Source organism: Acomys minous (assembly GCF_964271855.1).
Source record: "Acomys minous genome assembly, chromosome: 8".
NCBI classification, from domain to species: Eukaryota; Metazoa; Chordata; class Mammalia; order Rodentia; family Muridae; genus Acomys; species Acomys minous.
In genome coordinates this window covers 118,485,304-118,508,939 of record NC_140489.1, presented here as the reverse complement: position 1 = coordinate 118,508,939, position 23,636 = coordinate 118,485,304, and the positions used below count along the sequence as shown (strand labels likewise).

Genomic DNA, 23,636 nt, shown 5'->3' with positions numbered 1-23,636 from the left:
ATTTTATATGTGTGTGGATGTATGCGCACATACACACACATTTATTTCTATGCAAATGGATCATATATGTGTGTGTATATATTTCTTTACTTAACCATTTACTGTTTTTGTTTTTGTTTTGTTTTGTTTTGTTTTTCGAGATTATTTTCTCTGTGTAGTCTTGGCTGTCTTGAACTCGCTTTGTTGACCAGGCTGGTCTCACACTCATAGCAATCCACCTGCCTCTGCCTCCCGAGTGCTGGGATTACATACACGTGCCACCAAGCCTGGCAATCATTTACTTTTAACATCTATCTTCATTAGTATATACAAGTAAGTCTAAAACTTTACAGGGATCTCTTATAACTCAGTTATAGGCTGGCATGGAATGTCCTCTAGCTATGGGCATTTAGCTAGTTTCTAGTATCCTATTATCCCAAACCTGCCCACTTCCTTCATACCACATGGGCAGTCCACCATGGGACAAACACAAAGTCTACAAAAGGGGGAAACTGTAATTTCACTCTTGACAACAGTTGAAATGTCCCGCAGTGTACAAGAAATAAGCCTGCCTAAAAGGTTATTTTCATGACACGGAAAATAAGTTGTTCTGAGGAATGTGACCTCAGTGCAAAGAGGCCATTTATTATTGAGGGATAGGCTCAGCGCATTTCTACTCTGTGTTTTCCGTGTGTGTGTGTGTGTGTGTGTGTGTGTGTGTGTGTGTGTTACAATGAATATTCACTGTGCAGCCTATAAAACAGAACTCCAGAACATTGCATGGCATACTCACTCCTAACCAATCCCACATCACTCGTCATTCCCTTCACTGTCTTGAGCACACCCAGTTACTATAAATTCTGTGCATTAAAAAGCCGCCATGCACCATCTCAGAATAACCTGCAGCGGTGGCCTGCAGCGGTGGCCTGCAGCAGTGGCCTGCAGCGGTGGCCTGCAGCGGTTGGAACCAAATTAGTCTTTAGACTCAAGGGCACCACAGACTCCCAGGTCAAGCTCAGCTTGCAGTAGCATTAACAGCTCTGGCGGCTGTTTCCCTTCCCAGGGAGGAGGAGGAGGAGGAGGAAGAAGCAGCGAGACTCCCCATTTCAGTTCTGGTTTCCTGAAAAGCTGAGTTCTCACTGCTCTCGAGCCCAAGCCCTTTTCTATCCCCATCCTTTAGTCAGAAGTGAAATTGTACGAGCAATAGCACATTGAGTTTGGCATCAAGGATCAGCCTTCCCTATTCCCAGAAAAACACTTGTCTGGGACGCAGGTTAAGGAGCAGGCCAAGGAGAGGTCGCTGATCCCTGTCTCTAGGGCCCAGCGGCTTTGGCACAGGGAGGGGCCGAAACGTCCCAGATGTTTCGCTGATGCCCTGGAGGTGTGCCAGGAAGCCCCAACAGCGCCACAAAAGGAGCCCCCCTCCCAAAGTATTCACTGTGTCAAGTCACAGCTCTCTGGAGAGAGGGCCCTCAAGAGTGCAGGGCCTCCAGAAGCACTTCCGGGAGTGACCAGCCTCCACTGTACCCACCCACAGCCAACAACTCCACTGAACCCTCCTTCCCTAGGACTCAAAAACATACACATTCTCCGCCCCCTCCCCCCATCTACCAGCTCCAGTTTCTATAGCAACAAAGCAAAAGCCAGCAGGGTTTGTAAAAAGCAGCAATCTTCACAGCGACCAGAGAGAAGGGCAAAGAAAATAGCCTGGGAAATTTCAGTCTCACTCTGAAATCTGTGCTCAGAGGAGTGCCAGCCCATCAGGGGTCCCCCTAGCTACAAGTGTGAACAGTGAACTCTGTGCCCCCAAGAGTGCACTTCTCCTCCACCCTGGAAGAGGAAGGGCCAGGGACACATAGCTGACATAGCATATAAGTTTGCAAGTTAGCTACACGGGGAGTAACTGCTAAAGACAGCATTTGCAAGATTTCACAGCAATGACAACATGGCCACGGCTAGCACAACTGATTCCAGTACTCGCTGAACAAGTGTTTGTTGAGCACCTACTATGTGCCAGGTTTCCAGGAAACAATGGTAAGCAAACCAGATAAAATGCTTGTCTTTGAGAGCTGATGTTCCAGGGTGTGGGGGCGGGCTATTGACCTCAAGAGGCACCAAATAAAACACAAATCACAACTCCAACAACTTCTGTCCCAAGAGTGAATTAGGAATATAAACGGAGGCAGTGTGATGACATGGGAAGAAAACTGGTCTCCCTCTAGAGTGTCTGTGTGCACACGCCTGTGGTGGTGAGTGCTTTACTTCCAAACAAGCTTCCTTGCACATCTGTCTGATGTGCCATCATGGGCAGAGTAGTGATCACTGATGGACTTATTTGGAAGCCCAAGCATGTGGAATGTTTTGTCCACGATCCTCCAGGCTTCCTACTCTGAATGTCTGTGTATCAGATGACCACAGTGATGAGTAATATGATGAACCACAAACTAGGGCAAGGTATTGGCGACTCCCAGAACTGGCTCTAGAACAGTAGAAAACAGATAAAGATAAGCAAAAATATACACAAGGGGCTGGAGAGATGGCTCAGAGGTTAAGGGCACTGACTGCTCTTCCAGAGGTCCCAAGTTCAATTTCCAGCAACCACGTGGTGGCTCCCAGCCATCTACAATATGATCTGATGCCTTCTTCCGACTTGCAGGTGTACATGCAGCCAGAGCACTGTATACATAATAATAGATAAATAAATCTTTAAAACATACACAAGAAGAGTAGGCAGGCATTTCTGAGGGAAGATTCAAACCCTGCAGGCCTCTGAAGGTTCTCGGTACCACTAATCATCAGAAATAACCTATTACATTGGTGAACAGAATTACTTCTGTACAGGGGTACAAAGCTCCTCTCAGGAACCACTGGCTAGCAAATAAAAACCCAGACCCATCACAGGATGATACCTCCCTTCAAGCTACTGGTCAGAGGGGTCCAAGAGATGCCCCTAACTACACTGATTTTTCCCGCTGCACTTAGCTGTACACCAGGACCTTTTGCTGAAGACACTGTATTTGCACTTGGGTCACAGGACTTGGAGTGATCAGGGTAGAATGATCTGGAGGCCTGCAAAGCTCCATGCAGGCTTCTGGGAAAGAAAAGGTACCAGCAGCCTTACCCAGCTGTGAACCATCTGAACTACATTAACAACTCATGTGGTAACTGTGCCCATTAGTGTGATAATAGTGGCGTAGATGTCTTGGGGGTGAGGGGTGTCCAACAACTATCTGACTAGATTTAAGGGGTGCTCAACAAGAGAAAACTCATGTTTGGTACTGAAAACTAAGAACCCATGGGGAGTGGTCACAGACTCTACCATCATTCTGCTAAACTTATATCATATTCAGTAACCTTATACCATAGATTAGTCCAGCTCTCAGCCTTTGGCAGAGGAGCTGATGAATGAAGGTCTACACAGAGAAACACAAATGAGCAACTTGGAGAGAGAGTAAGTGACTGTGAAGTGCTCATCCCTAAAATGGTCATCTATATCACATCCCACAACCGGTTTATTGAGGAAATGTGATGGAAGGGGAAGGAAGAGCCAGAGGCTCAGCAGGACAGCTATAAACAGCCTCTTCTGGACACGACAGGTGGCTGCACTCATAAACTCTCAACAACAGTGGTGCTTACACAAGACCAGCACGAGGTCAGTCTAGCTTGTATTCCAGCATAGGTGATGAGCTCTTAGAGCCCCAGCCCTAGCTGAGAAGCTACATAGAGTCACAGCTGCCAGGCAAGAGAAAGACAGCTAGTTTTCTTCAGTGGTGGAGCCCCATGTGTGAACCTCTACATCCTCATGCATGTGGGCAACGTTACTCAGTGTGTGTAGGAGTGAATGTGTGTGTGTGTGTGTGTGTGTGTGTGTGTGTCTATTTGGTGTGTGTATGTATGTGTGGGGGGGGTGAAACTGGGAAGAGGTAATGAAAGGGACATGGGAGGAATTGGAAGAGAAGACAGAAGGGTAAAATTCATTCATGTGTGAAAAATAATAATAATAAAATTAAAACTACAATGGTAGATTTAAAATCTGATAATACAGGGCTACAAAGGTGACTCAGCGGTTAAGAGTACAGGCTGCTCTTCCAGAGGCTACAGATCCAATTTCCAGCATCCACGTGGTAACTCACAACTATCTGTAACTCTAGTCTCAGGAAATCAAATGCCCTCTCCTGGCCTTCACAGGCACTAGGTATGAACATGGTATGCAGACATATATACAGGTAGAATACTCATACAAATGAAATACGTATTTTAATTGAATAATTAAGCATAAAGAAGATATAAAGCAAGTAGATACTGTAAATCCACCCATCAGTAGCCTCAATTAATATAAAAGTTATCATAGTATACATATATTAACCATCAAATCAGCCTCCTAGTTAAAAAGCCTAAAGATACCGCAGATGGTTTCAAATGTGCCCCAATACAGCAGAATCCTTACCAGGAAAACCCTAAGGTGTCCACAAAAAGAAGAATGGATGGATGAGCTTGACATGATCATAGAACATAATAATACTCAGAAACAAAAATGAATCGACTATTATAGTCACACGCTCCAATGCGGGATGAGCACGGAAGGTGTAACAGCAAATGAATCACAAAGCACTTACACAAGGAATTTAAGTTCAAAATAAGCAGCTTATTGTTGCATAAGCCATAAATCATTGCGAGGAAAGAGTTAACACAAAATCCAGGGTTGTATTTGAGGAGGAAAGGTTGAAAGGATGCTAACCAGTGGGCAGTGGGCTGGTCTTTAAGCTGCGTCTTACACACGCTTTGGATGCATGAGACATGCTGCATTTTCAGAATTAAAATAATACAAGGAGGGGAGGGCAAGGCTTGGAAGGAAGGCAAGGGCAAAGCGATTAGAAAGCAGCAAGTCATGGAGGGATTTGTTTTCCTTAAATCAAAGACAAAGCTTGGCTTGTTTGTTTGTTGGTTCGTTTTATGTTTTCTAAAACAAAGAGGCCTATGAGCTACAGGAAGAGAATTTTAGATTTAAAGGGCCCGTGTTTGATTTAAATGTCTGAAGATTTAAAAAAAAAAAAAGTTTTTTTAATTAAAAGAAAGAAGGCCTGCACCGCAGGCAGGTCTGGGTGATTCTGGTTTCACCTGGCAGTAGAGTGACTTGGGGAGCCGTAATTACAGGGAGGAAGAGGTCAAGAAGCTGGAAAGACACCTCTAATTAAGCAGGTTAAGTCTTCCAAGTCCCGGTGGCTGTGACAGCAACCTCAGTGACCCCAACCTGCCGATCACAGGCACCTCCTGACTTGCATCCATTTAGCCTTCAAGCAGCACACGGGCCAAAACGTACAGAGGCAGAGACACTCCACGGAGGGCCTTTGCCTGCCAAGCATCCGTAACCCCTCCACAGCCTTCCTGTCTCACTTGGACCACAGCCATCCCCTTAACCCATGTAACAAATCCAGCCTAAGCACGGCTGGATCCTGCACTGCCTGAGACCATGCAGGCACGGCACAGCCAACAGAGGCAGATTTACCGTGGCCGAGACGGTATGTGTTTGTGCCATTACTGAAATACTCAGCCACGGTAGTTTTTTTTTTTTGTTTTTGTTTTTTAAGTGACTGTTATCCTCACAATAAAAAATAGATTCCATTTACTTCGGAAAATTGGGGGCAATAGGAACAAATCAGAGAAGCTGTAGTTTCAGCTGGACCCTCCCAGCACCTAAGCAGGTTGACATGCTCCCCAAGATGATTAAATAACATATGTATACGTATACAGATATGTATACATATACATATCTGTATATGTGTGCATTTTTAAAAGCACAAAATGTTGGAAATATTACCAAAGAGTGTGTCCAAACAATGAGACATAATGAGAGGATTTTAATGCCTTTTAGCTCTCTGGTAATGAAATCCTGCATCACAGCATTTAACTCAATTATTCAGCTTCCATTCCTTTGGCTTTCTGATGTATTTTTAGAAGCATCATGTGCAGACTTGGAGTGCTGCCTCCTCCAAAGCGGCTGTGGGCTCCTCGTGCCCAAGGAGGCTGTGTCCAGGCTCTTGCCAGGCTTGGTCAGTTGGCTGGTGTTGCGTGAACTTTTCCTGGGGGAGACTCAAACAAGTGACTAGTTCACCCTGGCTAGCACGTTCATGACAGATCACAGTGTGATTCCATCACGGTCGGATCTGGTGAGTCGCTGAGTTCATTGGCTCACTTGGAAAACATGAGTGAGGAGTTGCTTACAGGAGCGTGGTGCCACAGGGCAGCTACATCACTGAGTAGTCTCACCCCAGCGTGGCTGCACAGATGGGGTCCCCTCTCAGTGGAGCTTCTACTGTACGCTCTGGCCCCTCCCAAGGTCAAAGGCTGCTGCGATTAGGGCAGAGTTCCATGCAGAAGGGATGCAGGAGGCTATCGCTTAGCTCTCAGGTGAGGGCCCAATGACTCTTCCCTTACCCTCCTTCTGTGAGGGGGTGCCTGGAGGCTCAGCCCCAGGGCCATTCCTGGGAAGTCGCAGCTGCTTCTGATGAAGATGACAATGACTGTTATGCTTGACGGACAAGGCACTGAAAATAGCTCAGTTTTGAGACTTAGGTTTTTAATATGCACAAAAGAGTTGGGTATCCCACTTCCTATAGGTAATCTTACGGTTAGTCCATTTGGGGCAATGCGTCACCACCTAGTGAGAATCTTGCTCCCCCAAAATATAAGCTGTTCTTGTGAAGACCCAGGTTTCTTCTATATGGCATGGCTTCTAGCCAAGAGTTTCCTGAGCTTGAGAAGAAACTTACTTCCTGGACCATATGAATAAGCATAACAGAAGGCTAGGTCCCTAAAATGCAGTGTTGCTGGCTGTCTTTTTCCTTTCTCACAGAGGATCTGTACATCTATATGCACCCAGGGCCGCTCTTTAGCAAGCTCCACATCACACTCCTAGGACAGAGTTGGAGGAGTATTGAGGAGAACTTTATTTCACTCACAAAGTCTTCATAGGAGGGCTCACATTTAGAGGCTTTCAAACACAGACCTTTTGTAGTCCTTTAAGAACGACACTCAAGCCTTTGTTGTTTTGAGATAGCATTTCTTGGATAGCTCAGGCTAGCCTTGAATTTATGATCTTCAGTAGCTGTAATTTCAGGCACATGTCACCACCACATCTGGCTTCAAAATTCAAGTTTTAACTTTTTTTTTTTCTGTTTCTCAATTTTCCAGGAAACATAACTATTTTGAAAAATAAATCCTAGGATTTATTGTTTTACCCCTTTGCCGGTATTTTACCTATTCATTTTCTCTAACCTTTAAAAGGGTATCACAGGGTGTATGGCTGTGGCTTATGGACTAGGAAGGGTCTCACCTGAACTCTCCTTATAATACAAACAATAAAAGTAGACAAGGACACGGTGTAAAGAACACCTGGGGAAAAGCCATGTTAAAGAGCAGCAGGTGGGAAGGGGGGCTGGGGGGAGGGGGTTGGACCTGTTGGGGGGCTGGACCCATGTGGGAAGGTCCCAGCAGGAGGCAAGCTTACACTCACATTGGGGTTTAAAGACAGAGCAAAGTAACTGAATAGACAGGGAGGGCCAAGGTATTATATTATAACTCGGGACTTGGTATATAATGAGGCAATGAGGTGGCCTCAAAGCCCACTAATAAGTACATGGTACAGAAAGAAAGCTTAAACACTCTGTCCACACCTACCCATGAAACTGCTTGTACACTGGAATACGAAACAACTGATTATCCAAAGCAAAGCCAGTCAAACACCTTATTTATCGCAATAGTTTCCTTTCAAAGTGACCCTCTGCCTGTTACTTTCATTTAGTCCCACATCTATTTAACAAACAAGTGAAAATGATGCCCCTACTGTGTACTCAGCCCCTAATCCAGAACTCTCTCTTTATGTGAAAAGTAGTACAACCTGCTTATTGGAGAAGGGTCACAGAGAGGGAAGTTTTAGCAAGGTCCTTGGGTGAGTTGCTCTAATTAAAGCTGCAAGAACCAAAAGAAAATTAGCACAGTGGGATCAAATTCAAGCACCACTCAATACTTTGGTATTTATAGAAAAACAAACACAAAAACAACAAAAAAATTTTTATCCAATATCCTGATGAGTGGTTTCCAGAAGGCTGTTCAGGACTTTGTTTTCCTGTTACACACTGGTTCTTGTCCTTGCTCTAGAGGACACAGCTACTGCCCACTCTGCAGGCTAGCATGCAAGGGCAGGGTGCTGCCTGGCGTGCTCCTGGATCCTGAGTGAGCACCTTCTGAGCCCCATCCCCAGAGAGGAGAAACTGAGGCCAGAAAAGGCTGCACAGGGGGTATGCACAGGCTTCAGGGTGACCTATTGGGCCATTGGGGAGGAAAGGAACTGGGAAGTTTCTAATAAGCACTGCTGCCTGCTTAGCAGGGTTTGGAAGGGACCCCCCAGGACTACTAGCTCTGGCTATTGAAAAGTGTGGTCTGGTGACCAGCAGTAGGGCCATGTCTGGTCAACCACACAGACCCATTAGCCCCATCCCAGGCCCACTGAGTCAGTAGCTACATTTTTTATAGCATCTCCAACAGATTCAGCCATAAACTACTTAAGCCTCCTTTCCCCTTAGATGTAAAGAAGAGATGAGAAAACTCTTACGACATTTCCATTTGGATAAAAATAATAACAATCTGTATAGCACCGTGTCTTGAACAGTGTCTTTCTCTTGCAGTCCCATTTTTGTTAGCAAAAGCTGTGTCCGTGGAGCTCCCACATGAGGTGCAGGCAGCCCCGGCAGCAGCAAAGTCTCCTCTGCCCAGCAATTATCCCTGCTTATGTAACAACTGGGGAGAAGCCTGGTGACCTTTGTAAGTTTTGAAAGCTTCCTGAGCCTGATAAGTTTTGTTTACTTCCTGGATTTTGTGCATTTCCTTTAGTTCCAGAAGTGTACAGGAAACATAGACATAGCACATCCTCACCCAGTGTACAGAGAAGACCGCCTGGCCCAAATAGAGTACATGGCTTGTGGCTGGACATTGTCCAGGTCTCTGCCTTTTTCATTGTTTTCATTGGCACCATGTGGACAGGGGACAAGGAGCATATGATTGTTTTGCTTTATTTGAGATGGGGTTTCAGTGTGGTTGGCCTTGAACTTGCTATGTAGACCAGGCTGGCCTTGAACTCACAAAGATCACCATTACTCTTAGTGTCAGAGAGAGATAGACTGGAAGGCCTGGGAAAGAGGTGTGATCTCCTGGCATCTGCTTGCTCTATGTTGATTTCATGTAGTCTCCGCACACAGACAGGAATGAACATCTCTCTCCTGTTCTCCTTTCCCCGCATCCTCAGTTCCCTTCACTGGGAGCACCATTTGTTTTCTTGAGTACCTAAGGTCTAGGGATGCAGAGGTAATGAGCAGGCACTGCTCTCAAGAGCTCGTGCTCCTGTCCTAGGAGTCAAAGCATAGACCAAGAAGCACAAGAGTAGAGCGCAGTGTAGCCATGGGTATAGAGGGCTCACCCGTAAGAGTCCCCCACTGAGGTCTTTCCCAGGAGCAGACAGTCCATACATGGCAGCCACTAGCATCTCAAACGGTCTCCTTCAAGGCGCATGTCTGGCCTAAGCTGCAGTAGTAATAGACACTACACTCTCTTTCATTGGTCAAGAAACCAGAACTATTGCCCACAGGTGATGTACACTAGGACTTGACTCAGCAACAATCTCCATACCAGGACTATATCTGACTTATTCCTACTGTAGCTATCAGATACCCACTACACACCACTCTCTCTATTCAGTCCTGAAGCACAGAACTGAGCAATACAAACAGAATTCCTTGAAGAGTACATTCAAGTCTCTCTGTCTCTCTGTCTCTCTGTCTCTCTGTCTCTGTCTCTGTCTCTCTCTCTCTCTCTCTCCCTCTCTCTTGCTCTCTCTCACTCTCTCTCTCGCTCTCTCTCCATCTTCCTTCCTCCTTTCCTCCCCCTCCCCCCTCTGTCTGCCTATACAGAATGTCTCTGCAATGATACCCTGCACACTGGGAACAGTGATCATCTCTTGGGGGAAGGAATAAGGACATTTGGGAAGGAAGGAAAAATTTCCTGTCCAGTTTATAATTTATGTGTATGAGCTATTTTTAAATTATTTAGAAATAATAATAATAAAAAAAGGAATTGGGTAGAAATGTGACTGTTCCCTTATACAGAGGGACCGTGACTTGTCTCTGCCTAGGGATTAGAACAGGCTCCAGAATCCCTGTCAGAGAGCGATGACCCACTGAGTACACACAGATCACAGATGCAGGGACAAAGAGCCCCAGGATTAACGCTGGCCACACACTTACTGCTCAGGAGGCCCCTTCAGTATGCAATGAGATGCATTCAAACTAGAGGTTTCCTTTGACTGGGCCTTGGGTGAGGACACCAACCTCTTGACGCAGCGAGGCAGGTTGGCCTAGTAGCTCACTCCCATGGGGTAGGTACTGAAGGACACCGTCACCAGTTTGAGTCCACGGAGCCTCTGTTCTTCCTTGCCAGCTCTGCTTACTCTATTTCTACTGTGGTATTTAATGCCCATGACTTCTTGTCCCAAGCTTGGTCATATACATAACCTGACAGTTTCACTCGCTTTGGTACCTTCTGCCCAGATGGTACCATCACAGAGCCAGTGGCTGCCAGTGGGTCAGAACTCCTTCCCACGCCTTCCAGTCCGTCTTGCTCCAGACCCTAACAACAATGGTGACATGCAGGGTAAAGGGATGGCTTCTCTGCTACAGGAGCCCTTGGCTTCCACTAGTGAGTTCCTTTGAAACTGTAAGGAAGAGTGAGTTCAAAGAAGATTATCTTCGTGTGTGTGTGTGTGTGTGTGTGTGTGTGTGTGTGTGTGTGTGTGTGTACGCGCGCACGTGTATTTAGGTCTCCTCAGACTTCACAAACTCACACCAAAGGTTTACAATAAAAGAGGAAGATAAAAGCCTTGGCGTTACCCCTAGATTAATGATGGCAAGCGTGTTTGATTGTGAAAATGTGAGTGTTTCGACAAAGCTAGGTAATAAGGAACATCAATAAAACTGTCAGCACTGGCCAGTTTCAAGTAGATAAAAGAACAGAATAATTGGTACAGAAAGGCAACTCTCTAAATCAGGTTAGATGAATGGAAATACCCTTTTCTTTTAAGCCAAGTCACGAGGACATTAACAACAGCAAATGATTCAATTATGGGCCATTTCAAGCAGATATGATCTGGGCTGCAAACATGATTTTCCCCAAACCCTCTTTTATACGATACAGAAATGATACATAACACCAGAGACAGACGGCGAGGACGTGGGAGAACGTAAGGGGCCCGCGCCCTCACTAAGGACCAATCACAAACTCACCCTTTCTCTAGGCTTACTTCTTCCACACAACCGTCCCTTCTTCAATTAAACCAGTAGGAAAACAAGTGCACAGTCAACAGAAGATATGTTAGATATGTTACTCACACCCACATAATGGCAGACAGGAAGGAGGCTTGCAGAGAGCACCCCATCCCCACCCCCAGGCTCTCGGGGCTCAATCCTGTCTTTCGTCTGGTAATGGCTGGCATTTGGTGGTGTTAACCATGGATGACTCACGTCAGGGGCACCTCTGTGCTTCTCGAGAGTTCTCGGCTTAGTTCTCATTGAGCATTTTGCCAGAGGCTCTTTAGGATCTGAGAAGCCCTTGGCAGGGGTGGATGCTCACTCCTCTTCTGGTGAGCCCTTGGTCTCGGCCATGCAGACAGTCACTTCTAGGAATAGACACTGATGCCATCCAGGCAAAGACGGACCTCCAAATCTGGACCCCCAAAGGATATGCACCCCTGGGTCTGTGCGTCAGAGGAGCTGAGAGTTGGGAGTGAAGGGCTCATACTAAAAGATCAATGGTTCCGAACAGCTGAATGTTGTTAATATTTATTCCCTGGCCTCAACACACTTCTGGAAAATCTGACACAGCACAGATGTGTAGGGAGCACGGGAGGTGAACGTGACAAGAATCCTGTTGCCTCAGGGACATCCCAGAGAGAAGATGGGTCAGTACCTCGTGGCTGGGTGTGGCTTAGGGGAAGCTGGAAACTCTCATTAATGCCCTTAGTGATGTGTCATATTCGAAGCTGAACAGAAACTGAAAGGGAAAACGTGGGACTGTCTGGGCTTAATTTGGGAGCACCTTAGGAAAGCTGTAAGCACAGGGGTGGAGCACTGCCCCAGCATGCCCAAAACCGAGAGTTCATTTTCCAGCCTGCAAAAAAGGAGGCTGAAGGGGAGGAGGACCAGGGGCTGAAGACGGAAGCCTGATTCCCACGGGGCTTTGCCAGGTGTCTAAGTGGGGAAAGAGAGAGCACAAAATGCCGTGGAGGGATGGATGCCTTTCTTCAGACTTGGTCTTCTAAGTACCTCAGTGCAATAGTTCTAACAGGCCTTTACTCAAGGTTCTAGAAGTGACTAAATTTGACCGGGACCACTCTTTTCCTTCTTGGAAATCTTAGAGAGACAGAGGCCTTGACCATGAAGTTAAAGCCGAGCCGCTTCCATCAACTTTCAAACACGGACTAACCATTTCCTGCATTCCTTTTTCCTTGCTTGCGCAGCATGGCAATTTCTGCTTGCAGTGCTGGTAACTACCTTTTTGTTTGGATGCTCCCAGAGGCCACACAATCTGTCTGCCTTATTTATCCTGTCTATACTGTCATCCCTAAATATTGAAAGCATCTAAGCCATCTTGGATAGTGACGACAGGACTTCCCCTGCTCACTAAAGCCTCTCCCCCCAACCCCCGACCCTCCCGGGGGTCCAGTGTATCCATCCTTTCCAGCATAAGCTGTGCTACTTACTTGACGCTCTGTTGGGTCGTCCCAGTTACAGTGTACTCCGTGGCGACGGACACCCAGTCCTGAACACAACGCAAATGTGCTAGTCTTTGAAACCTTCCTGATTGAGAGCAAGGTTCTGATCCTTGTGACATTGTCTTCCATTTTTCCACTTCCTTCACCCCTTCCTTAGTAACTCCCTGACAATCAGAGCCACAGTTATGGGATTTAGAAAAGACTGAATTCTTCAGGAGGGCCATGGAACCTAGAGATGCTGTTGAGATATGCCCCCCACCCTCTGGCAGAGCCAAGGTTTCCCCCTGAAGGCAGCGACTGAAGGTCTGCCATGAACATAACACTCCAATGTCTCTACCAAGGAGCAGGGCAGTAGGAAAGATCATCATCCTGCTTGGTTTAGGCCAGGTCTAGTTTTGAACCCAGACCTATTTATGAGTCCACATTTAGACATCCGGAGAGGGATTCAGCCATTTCTGAAACAGAGATTGGGAACTTTCATTTCCGAGAGAGAGAGAGAGAAAAAAATATGTCTATTTATAAAGGGGACTCTGGGGCCACCTTTGGATTAAAAACTAAGAACTTTGGCTTTATGTTCATATTAAAAGCTTTCTGAAGAAAAGGATTAAAAATAACAATAATGACAGGAGGTCATTTCCATGTTGACAAACTCATCATCAGGGCCCTGAGAGAGCAGAAGACTGCAGAGGAGCCTGCAGTGTGGGCTGAAGTGCATTGCTTGCCCCCTAGCACTCCACTGTCATGTGATGGTGCTGCTGTCAAGCACTCGGCACATGAAAATCTCTACACACACCTTGTCTTTCCTGAGCCAAGTGAAGTTGGCTTCATCAAATCTGTCTTCTTGAGCAACTAGAAAAGAAGAAGAAGAAGAAGAAGAAGAAGAAGAAGAAGAAGAAGAAGAAGAAGAAGAAGAGGGGGAGGAGGAGGAGGAGGAGGAGGAGGAGGAGGAGGAGGAGGAAAACCAAAACAGCAAGAAGCTGCAAAGAAGAGTGAGATTTCAAAAACATACCTGCAGAAAGGCTAAAGGATTTGCTGCATTCTGCCCGGAGAAGAGAGATTTAATAACTGTCTTCAAACAGATGAAGGACCAGTGAGAAGTGAGAGCCTGGAGAGACCGTGTGTTCTCAGTAGGCACCGAGGGGCGATGGGAGGAGCCAGGCTCCGCCAAGAGATGCTGTTAACATCAACGTGCTCAGGACACAAACCAGTGGCTCTGGGATGCTCCAGAGTGCCTGGCTGGGAACTGCTTCACTTGGGGGGAGGATAAGGAAGACAGATGAGGAGGTACAACTACAGCTGGGTCGCTACTCTACAGGAAGTAATCTCTCAGCCACGTATTCTGTGAGTGGCAGGCTGTTCACTTGCTCTGCTCTTAAGCACTCCACACCCAGAGTCAGAAGCCTGCACTCCCATCATGTCCCTGAAGCGCCTGCCTGCTGCTCTCCTCTCAAGGTGGACTCTGTTGAAGCATGCCCACCTCTGTGCTCTTGGGTCTCCAGGCTCTGAGTATGTACTGAGCATCTTGGTGTGCATCAACACTGATTTTATAGCGGACCTCTTTCCATAACTAAGTCCAAATGAAATGTTGCAGTGTCACCCCATCTTCTGGATAAGGGATCTAAAGCTCAGCCAGTAATCACAACAGCCAGGATCTCAGGTCAGGTCTGAGGGATGCCTAGGACCGTGCTCTCTCCTAGAGAAGATACCAGGCACTTCACCATCACGTGACCACATAAAAGAAGGGTAGGTGAGCCCTGCTTCCTGCTTCTCAGCTTCCACTTGGACAATACACAATCCCAGCAGGATAGATCAACTGCACTACGTGTGCTGTTTGTAGGGCAAAAGTCACTCCACTTATGTCGTAGACTCTGGACGCTATTGCAGACACAGGTTTGTGAGCATCCAGTGAGGCTGACTTCTTATGATTTCTATTGCACTATAGCATCTGAAGAACAATCTGAGCCGAGCATTGCCCCTGGATGCAGAGCAGAGGAGGAAGATCCCACGGTCAGGCCCTAGCCAGTTCCCATCCAGGGGACCTATACCTGGGGGTGCACTGCTACATTCCTATAATAAATGAGAACCACACACAAGCGGCAGCAAAGGCAGAAACAATAACTTATGTATGCAGAAGGAAACACACTTAGAATTTGAGAATTAAGTTGCTGTTCATGCTTCTGTTACCTGGACTAATTATACTTTGACCTAATTATCTGGTGAGGTGATGCTGCAGGCTTATCAGGGAGTCAAATGGTGGCTACTCATGATGAAAGCCGAACTAAAGAATGCCTCAGACTGGGGCTCACACAAAACTTTTGTGTGACATTAGTGAAATATCTGTGACAACACATGCCAAAAACAAAACAAAACAAAACAAAACCCATGCCCTTTTCTTTCAGCTCCTTCTATCAGCTGCAAATATAGCCCATTCCTTGGCATGAGCTCCAACAGTGTCTATTCTAATTACGCTGAAGAATAACATCATGTGACCGGAAACGACCTTCAATGCCATCAGGCCTGACCCCTTACATCTGGGGTCAGCTTACTTGGTTTAGTCAAAGCACACACTAGTCAAAATCCCATTATGGTGACCTGCACAGGATGTGCAAGTGGTGGAATTTTATTAGACAGTCAGAAATCACATTATATCCTGCTCCAACGGATGTAAACACCCAAACATCCTAACAGCATGTTAGCAAGAAAAAAAAGAACCCTTTGGAACATTCTAGAAGAAGGGGGTGTATTCATACTGTCACCCCCACACCTTTCTATATACTATTGGAATTTGTGTGTGTTGTAAAGTGTGTGCAGTTTCTATGGCTATATCCTTCCTATTGATGGGGATGGAACACGGAGATAGAGCTGCTGAAACGAAGCTGGTGACAGAACAGAGAAACCTCACTCAGGCCTCACTTTAACCCTCCTCTCGCCCTTTCACCAAACACAATTTGCATTAGCATCCAAGAAAGGGTGTGGACAAGAGTTGGTGAGTCGAGTCCACAGTCTGTAGTGCAACAGACTTCTCTCGTCTGTCTAGCTGTGGTTCGCCCCTGCCTGAGTCATTCTCTCAGCCTGACAACCCAGGGCAGGACCGGGAGGACAGATGGATGTGATAGAAATGGAGCACAAGGCCGGACTACAGAGCATCCATCCACCCACCACTCCCAGATGGGAATCCCAAGTCCAAGATGAGCAAAGGAAAACTAGAGTCCTCTTCTTTTTAGAGCCATGCGTGCTAGTACTTTACAGACCAGACCCCTGGCATGTGTCAGCGTTTCTAAAGTAAACTCTGTTTGCTTTAGATGAAAGAGTTGTTGTTGTTGTTGTTGTTGTTGTTGTTGTTGCTGCTGCTGCTGTTGCTGTTGTTGCTATTGTTGTTTTTAAAAACAAAGACTCAGAATTTTAACCCAATGAAAATTGCTTCAGTTATTCACATGTAGTAAAGCGAAGAAAAAAATCAATTGCTTCTGATTTACTTATTCATTCGCTGTCCATCTCCTTTCTCTTTAACGTAAAAAAAAGTGTTTATAATTTTGCAAGTCATTAATCTTTTTGAGGAGAAAGAAAATAATTCAAGCCTACCATTGGTTGCCCAGCGTCTTGGCATAGGAAATACATGTTTAATTAAGGTTAGGGAAAGAACAGGAAAAAAGAGATTGATTTTTGTTCATCAAACATTTTCCAACATTTACAATCAGGATGCTATTGTAAACTCTCAACTCTGATAGGCCAGGCTCACATACCATGCTAAAAAGTGTTTAAGGCAACTACAATCTTCCATCTTTTATTTGCTTTGTTATTTTTTTTCTTGAATTTCAGGCTGGCTCTAATCTCTTCTGCTCAGGGCATCGTCCTGCTTCAGCATCTGGGGTAGGTGCTGGGTAGGGGTAGGCTGCTTTTTCTTAACTTGGCTGGCTTATTTTACTTTACTTTTTGTAGGTCTTAAATATTCCATCTAGACTGTGACATCCTCAACCGTTCAGCAGCATATTCTATTCTTGGCTGTTCAGTGCTGACAACAGCGAAGGGAAGTTGGGCATGCCAAGCATGATTGCAATAAAGAGCAGAATATGTAAGAAACCAATTGCGAAAGGATGCTTAGAGCTTTCAACCTGTGCCAAGTCATCAAGTCATATTAAAGAGGACCCAGCTCTAGTGTGGTCCCCTATGCACATGGCTGCTGTGTTATTCTGAACACCTGTGGAGACTGACATACCAGGTGCCACTATCATACGTCTTATTTGTCTCGAGCATCCTTCCTAATGCTGTGACCTCGCTATTCAATGTCCCCACTGTACCCTAATGTACCCCAACCATAACATTATTTCATTGACACTCCATAACTGTAATTTTGCTACTGTTATGAATTGTAATATCAATGTCTGATATGCAGGATATCTGATATGAGACCCTTCCCTCCCCCCCCCCAAAAAAGAGGTGTCTCGACCCACAGGTTGAGAACCACTGGCCTTAGAGCCTTAGATCTGACTTACAAAGTTTCTTCCCATCACAACCTTTACCTAGAGATGCTGTGTGTGTGAGTGTATGAGTGTGAGTGTGTGTTATATGTGATGTGTGAGTGTGTGCAAGTGTGTGTGAGTGTGTGTGATGTGTGCGAGTGTGTGTGAGTGTGCGAGTACGTGTGTGTGATGTGTGTGTGAGAGTGTGTGTGTGAATGTGTGTGATGCGTGTGAGTGTATGTGTGAGTATGTGTGTGAGAGAGAGTGTGTGAGTGTGAGTGAGTGTGTGTGTGTGTGTGTGTGTGTGTGTGTGTGTGTGTGTGTGTAGTGTGTGGCTTATGATCAGGTGTGACTCTGTTCAAGGGCTGAGTCTTCCAGGTGGGAGAGCTGAAGAACACGAATGTCCACCTTTCACTTGGGAACACAGACCGCAAACACCATTCCCTTCTTCCCTCCTCTCTAAGGGGAAGCAGTTCCTATCTGCCAGTCTCCCTGTTGTGCTACTTACGGCAGCTGTTCTGTCTCCCGGCCCACAGAGAGGGAAGGAGAGGAAAGATGAGGCAGTGAACACATGAGTCCTGTCCTCTGCCTATCTAGTGCTGAGGCTGTCACAGCTGCCTGGCACCTGTCTGGACAGGGCTGCATTTTCTTCCCTTGTGGCCTGACTGTTCAGTGTGCACCACACCTACACTTCTGCACTTAAAACACACTGAGTGAACAAAAGTGTCGGGGGGGGGGGGGGAGTCAAAAGAAGAGGATATAAAAAGGAAAAACACACGAATATCAGAGAAAACCTTATATGTTGCCTCACATCATTAGCTTCTTTTGCCCTTTAAACAACTAGTAAAAGAATATGTAAATGATCCCCCCAAAAAGTACGATTTTAAAGTCTGGCACCTTGTTTGTTTCGTTTCTGAATACCGTTAGGCCGACTGGTTTTACTTCCCTTCTCACCACGCACAACACAAACCCCACGGCGGCCTCCTGGGAGAGGGGGCCGCTCCCTGGCACCTGCCCTGCACACAGCACTCGGAAATGCCTGTGTTACCGGCCTCTCAGCAAGTCCGAAATCTCCTTCTGCTCCACCAGTAACAGATGGCTCACTCCTTTTGGTACACAGGCATAACATCTTCAAAAATAACCTTCTCCCGCTAGAGCATGCCAACTAATTAAATGTCACTGTGATAGTGCCCTGGCTGAGATGGGAAGGGAGAGACCCGGAAGAGGACGCATGGCTCAGCGGAACAAGACATGGTCTCCTACCTTCGCCTGATGACCCTGAGAGGTCGATGATCACGTACACTTTGCCTTCTGGCTCCAGATCAATCTGCAAGTAAGAAAACGACAGTGGGGCTGTTAGTGCTTGTGTGGGCAGCTCGAGGGCCCCGCATTTCCACCCTGAGCCGCCGTAACCCGGAGTCGTAGCCCTATGCGCTCGTCAGCCTACTGTGTGTCAAGTGCTAGGTGAGTTAGGAAGGAAAGAGTGCCAACATTGACAGGCTAGGAGGTCTAAAGCACACACAGGCAGCAGCATCAATCAGTGGCTTTAAGCTGGGAGGAATCATGCATCACAATAGACACTCGAAGAATTTCTCGAGGCAAGACTATCTAGAGACTGACTGCCGTGGCTGGCAGAGAGGGTACCATAACTGGTATCTGAAGGGAGGAGACGCCAGGGAAGCCACAGGGTGTCAGACAATCCCCACCGCAAAGAATCTCCCCCAGCCTATCAGGCCAACTGCAGGAAAGTCAGAAGGCTTTGTGTTAGCTCCCTTTATAGACGATGAAACTACAGTCGAAGGCCCAGGCTAAGTGGCCAAGATCGTCCAAAGAGGCTTGTGGTCTTTACACTTCCCGGGAAAACGAGAGAGGCATTAAGACCTCACTCCCGTTCTCAGCGAGTAAAACCTAACTGGGAAGAGTGCTGAAACCCAGCTCATAAGACAGGAAATGAGCAACCAGCAACCGTCGAAGGATCCTAAGCAACAGAGAAGAACAGTGTGAGAAAGAACAAGAAAAACAAAGGCTCGGGAAGGTGTGCTTTTACTCTGACCCACCGCCCCCCAGACTCAGCGCCTGTGTTGGCTACACAGGTCTTTTGTGACCACAGATTCCAGCCTGGCTGGGCTATAGGGAAAGAGAGAGCCAGCACTTGCAACTGCTCACCAATGGTTTGCTCCTCTCATGCCCAATTTGTTCCCTCTTCTACTCAGCCACGCTGATGAAAGCAGGCAGTAGGCTAGAAATGGGAGGGCTGGGCATCTTACGTTCGGACATCTTTGCAAGGTAGGAAGTCTTCCTGCAGAGCATGCTTTCCACACGAGAGAGCAGTAAAGCCCTGGACCTCCAAGTCCGCACTGTGAGACTCTCCTGCCCCCACATCCATCTGCACACACAGAGTTCCAACGGCCTCAGCAGTGCCAGGATCCCCCCCCCCCAACAAGCTGTGCGTTTCTTTAAGGACAGGAACCGCCATCCCTTCCTGTCATTTTCCCACTGTCCCCAATAAAGAGCAAGTATGCACTTGGCAGGTCATTCTTCGGAAGAGGCAGTGTGGTGTGGTGGGCATCTCCTGCTCCTTCGAGGTCAAGGCCAATTAGCCTCCTCTCTGAGGCCTTTCTAGATACTCCCATCAGGATGCATTCCTCCCTCTTCTGGGTTCCCACAGCACAGCAGGCGCGTCCTAATGACAGTTTCTATTAAACTGTAGCACAGTGTCCACGCGGCTATCTTCCCTGCTGGACGGGAAGGGTGAGGCCCACATTCCCAACTTCTGCTCATGTCTCTGCCCAATACCCATTTGTGCTGGTGGGAAAAGGTCCTAGACTCAGGTCTTCTGAAACATATTCTGGGTCCCTCACCCCTTCAGTCCTCCAGGGAGGAGAACAGACGTGTGATCTGTACTAAAGTGGCCTCAGCATGGCACTTGGAGAGGAAAGCTGAGGTGGCTGTACGATGGATATCTAATATGAGCACCTCTGGGAGGCAAAGCAACTCATGCTGACCTGATGCCTCTCCAAGTCACTCCACAGCCTCTCCAGAGATCTCAGGAGCCCTGATGCACGGCTAGAATTAGCCCCTCATGGCTGAGAATGTTTTCTGTCTGCTGTAAAATTTCATATGTATCAAGGGATCTTTTGTGGATGAGGAAACCTGGCTATGTTCGTTCAGGCACCATCTGGTCAGGGAGTGAAAGAGGGCAGTGGGCAGATTTGGGGCCACCCTCAGGGACCCCACAGGCTCCACTCTCCTGAACCTGGAGTCCAGATGAGAACCAAGTACCCAACTGGATCCCACATGATCTCATCGCTCCCTAAGAGTTCATGAGCTTAACTCTGTGGGTACAGCCAAGTTTCCCTAGGTCTCTCAAACACTTGCAGGACCCCACCATAAACACATCCCCCCAGCTCCGGCAAGGAGTTAACAGGCAGGCAAACCAGCCATTGGCTCTGCTGAACAGCGAGCGCTAAGCCAGAATTCTGTTTCTGCCAAAGTTCAAAATGATCAGGAACCCTTTCGGCCCCAAGGATGGAATTCAAATGGAATTCTAATAATGTATATGCCTTTTGGAGATTAGATCATCACAGCTAACCAACCACCGCCCCCCCACCCCCAAACAAAATGGACCGCTTTCTCATATCCTCTGAGTCAAAGATTTCCCACGACTGCAGACCGTACCGGGGAAGCACAATGCTATCTGTGAGAGGCACGGAGGAGGACAATGAAGGAATGAGATAGGCAGCGAGGCCTGTCCAGCAGCGGGCACTGAGCCTATCTCCGCAGAAGGGGAGAGAGGGCTCGTAGCAGGGAGGACAGGTCATTGACAGTAAAGTGTATTAGGATATGAACATTCAAGATAGCAATCAGAAGCCATTTTAGCACCCACTGCTCCCTCAGTGCTGGTGAGCTGCATTTCCCAACAGAGAAATAGAAATTAAGCCATTTAACGTGCCAAAAAAGCAACAAAGAGCTTTGCAGGCTGAGCAGATGGCTGCAGTACTGGCCAAGCCCCAGTCAGCCAAGTGAGGAGGCTCTCCATCCAGGGTGGCAGGATTTCAGTGTCCGTGACTGGAGGGGATGGCTGAGTACAAAAGGTGGCAAAGAGTGGCCCAACCCCACAGACAAATTCACTTCCTCACGGATTCTGCCCAGATAATGAAGCAACGTGAGTCCCAGGCCTGTGCAACTCTACAGTCTCAGTGCCCGGCAGCTGGACCAACTGAGGAACAGGCCCCCCATCCCTCCCGCTAGCCAATCCCAGGACAGTTCTGAACCCCTCCTGCAGTGCAGGCTCATTGCACTTGCTCCAGATGTGGCCCTAGTCATAAAATCCCTTTAGGCTTCTTTCCTTGACAGACTTTCTAGCTACTTTCCTTTTCTCCTGGACTATGATCCTCCTTCCAGCTAATCATCACTGGCTTCTCCTCTAGCCAGGGCTAGGAGCCAAGGACACAGTGGGGGAGATGACCACAGCCCTTGGCTTCATCCCAGGCCGAATCCTAGTTTTGTCTCTTACCCGCTGAGTGACCTCAGACAATTATTTCCTCTCTATAAGCCTTGGCTCCATCTGTGAAATGGGTTGTCATGGCAATTCCAGGCGATGGGAATGCAAAGTACTTGGCACTCAGAAAATGCTCAATATGTGGAAAAGAGAAAACTGGCTGGCTAGATGGCCTGAGGCGAGGAGGTGGGCAAGATGGCTCATTGGGTAAGGGTGCTTGACACTAAGTCTGACGATCTAAGTTTCACTCCCACATGGCAGACAGAACCAACACCTACAAGTTGTCTTTTCACCTCTCTCTTTAATAGTGTCATGGTACACCTGACCACAATATACGCATGCATGCATGCATACATACATACATACATACATACATACATACCACACACACACAGCCTTCAACTATAGTCCATCATTCTTTCTATTTCAATAATCACACACACACACACACACACACACACACACACACACACACACACACAGAAGACACTTTGTGTTCCAAACTGACACTACTATGTGCTATTACAGGACATTAGTTGATGTGGTACCTTGACTATCAGAAAAGGTAAGTCTTGTACTCAGCCTGTGGGAAACCCAGGGGCAGGCAAGGCCACCCCGTAGACATTAGAAGGTCTATGGTGCCATGAGAGATAGAACGAAGAAATGATCACAGGTTCCCTGGGCATCTAGTTTGCATCAGACACTGCATTGGGTCCTTCCCATGCCTCAGAGGCTCTTGTAAGGTCAATGATAGTCTCTGTTTCCAGCTGGGAAACCGGGGGGCGCGTAGCCAGCTTTCTGCAGTGCTGCCCATCCAGGACAACCTTGTCACACAAGGGATTGATTCTGCATGAACTTCAAGGTCAGACTCATATGCCCTGTTTCACCTCGACTGTCTGGGGAGTTCTTCCAGCCCCATCTCCAGCGTCCTCAGTCCGCTCTTCAGTGGCGGTTGGCTTCCCAGGACCAACCTTCCTAAGGCAGAATGATGTCCGGCACATCTTCAGCACTGAACTGAGCCTGGGGGAAGGTCTCTGTGGAGATCCATTCATTCTAATGCAGGACAATGCGGTGGAGACAGAACAAACTGCACAGAAACTTCTGCAGCAGCAGTGTTTCAAAAGGGGAAGACTAGCATGGACTTCTGGGTAGTGCCTGACCATTTCAAAGCCCTTCAAGTATTTGATTTTATTCATCCCTCATAATTTACCTGTAAGACAACAGGTACTGTGTCGGTCTATGAGCAAGAACCAGATACAGCAGCACGCACCTATAATCTCAATACTCCCAAAGTAAAGACAGGAAGTATGAACTCAAGGCAACCTTGAGATACATAACAAAACTCTGTCTCAAAACAGCTAGACAGGGTCAGGAGCGGTGGCGCACACCTGTTTTTCCAGCACTCAGGGAGGAAGAGGTAGGTGGATCTTCATGAGTTCGAGGCCAGCCTGGTCTACAAAGTAAATTCAGGACAGCCAAGGCTACACAGAGAAACCCTGTCTCGAAAAACAACAAGAGCAACAACAACAACAAAAGCTCAGCAGTGGAGTGTTTGCTTAGATGCCCAGGTCCTGGGTTCAAACTCTAGCAGTGTGAACAAATTAATACATTTAAGGCTGAGGTTGAGGAGAACGAGCAGCCTGTGGAGCCACAGTGGCCAACCAGGGCACAACTGCTTCATGACGTCAGAGCCATCATGACTCTCGTGTATGTGGGAGTAGGTCCCTTATAACTGAGTATTCTAGATAGCTCAAAAGGAGCTTGTACTGTGCAACCCCCAGCTCCTAACTCTACACCTACACATCAGGAACTCTGAGCCAAGCTGTCTTGAATAATCAGCACTCCACTGCTGAGTGGCCAACAACCTCCTTACATACAA

The 23,636-nt window shown here is 47.2% G+C and overlaps 1 protein-coding gene across 2 annotated transcripts in view; it reads right to left on the bottom strand.

Moving 5' to 3' along the window:
- The window catches only part of PRKCE (protein kinase C epsilon), a 489,899-nt gene that overhangs the window by 286,566 nt on the left and 179,697 nt on the right, over window positions 1–23,636 (bottom strand). For both annotated transcript variants that reach the window (XM_084793145.1, XM_084793146.1), the window contains exon 2: window positions 18,520–18,583. In XM_084793145.1, coding sequence (XP_084649271.1) covers window positions 18,520–18,583 — 64 coding nt within the window. The remainder of the gene's footprint in view (window positions 1–18,519; window positions 18,584–23,636) is intronic.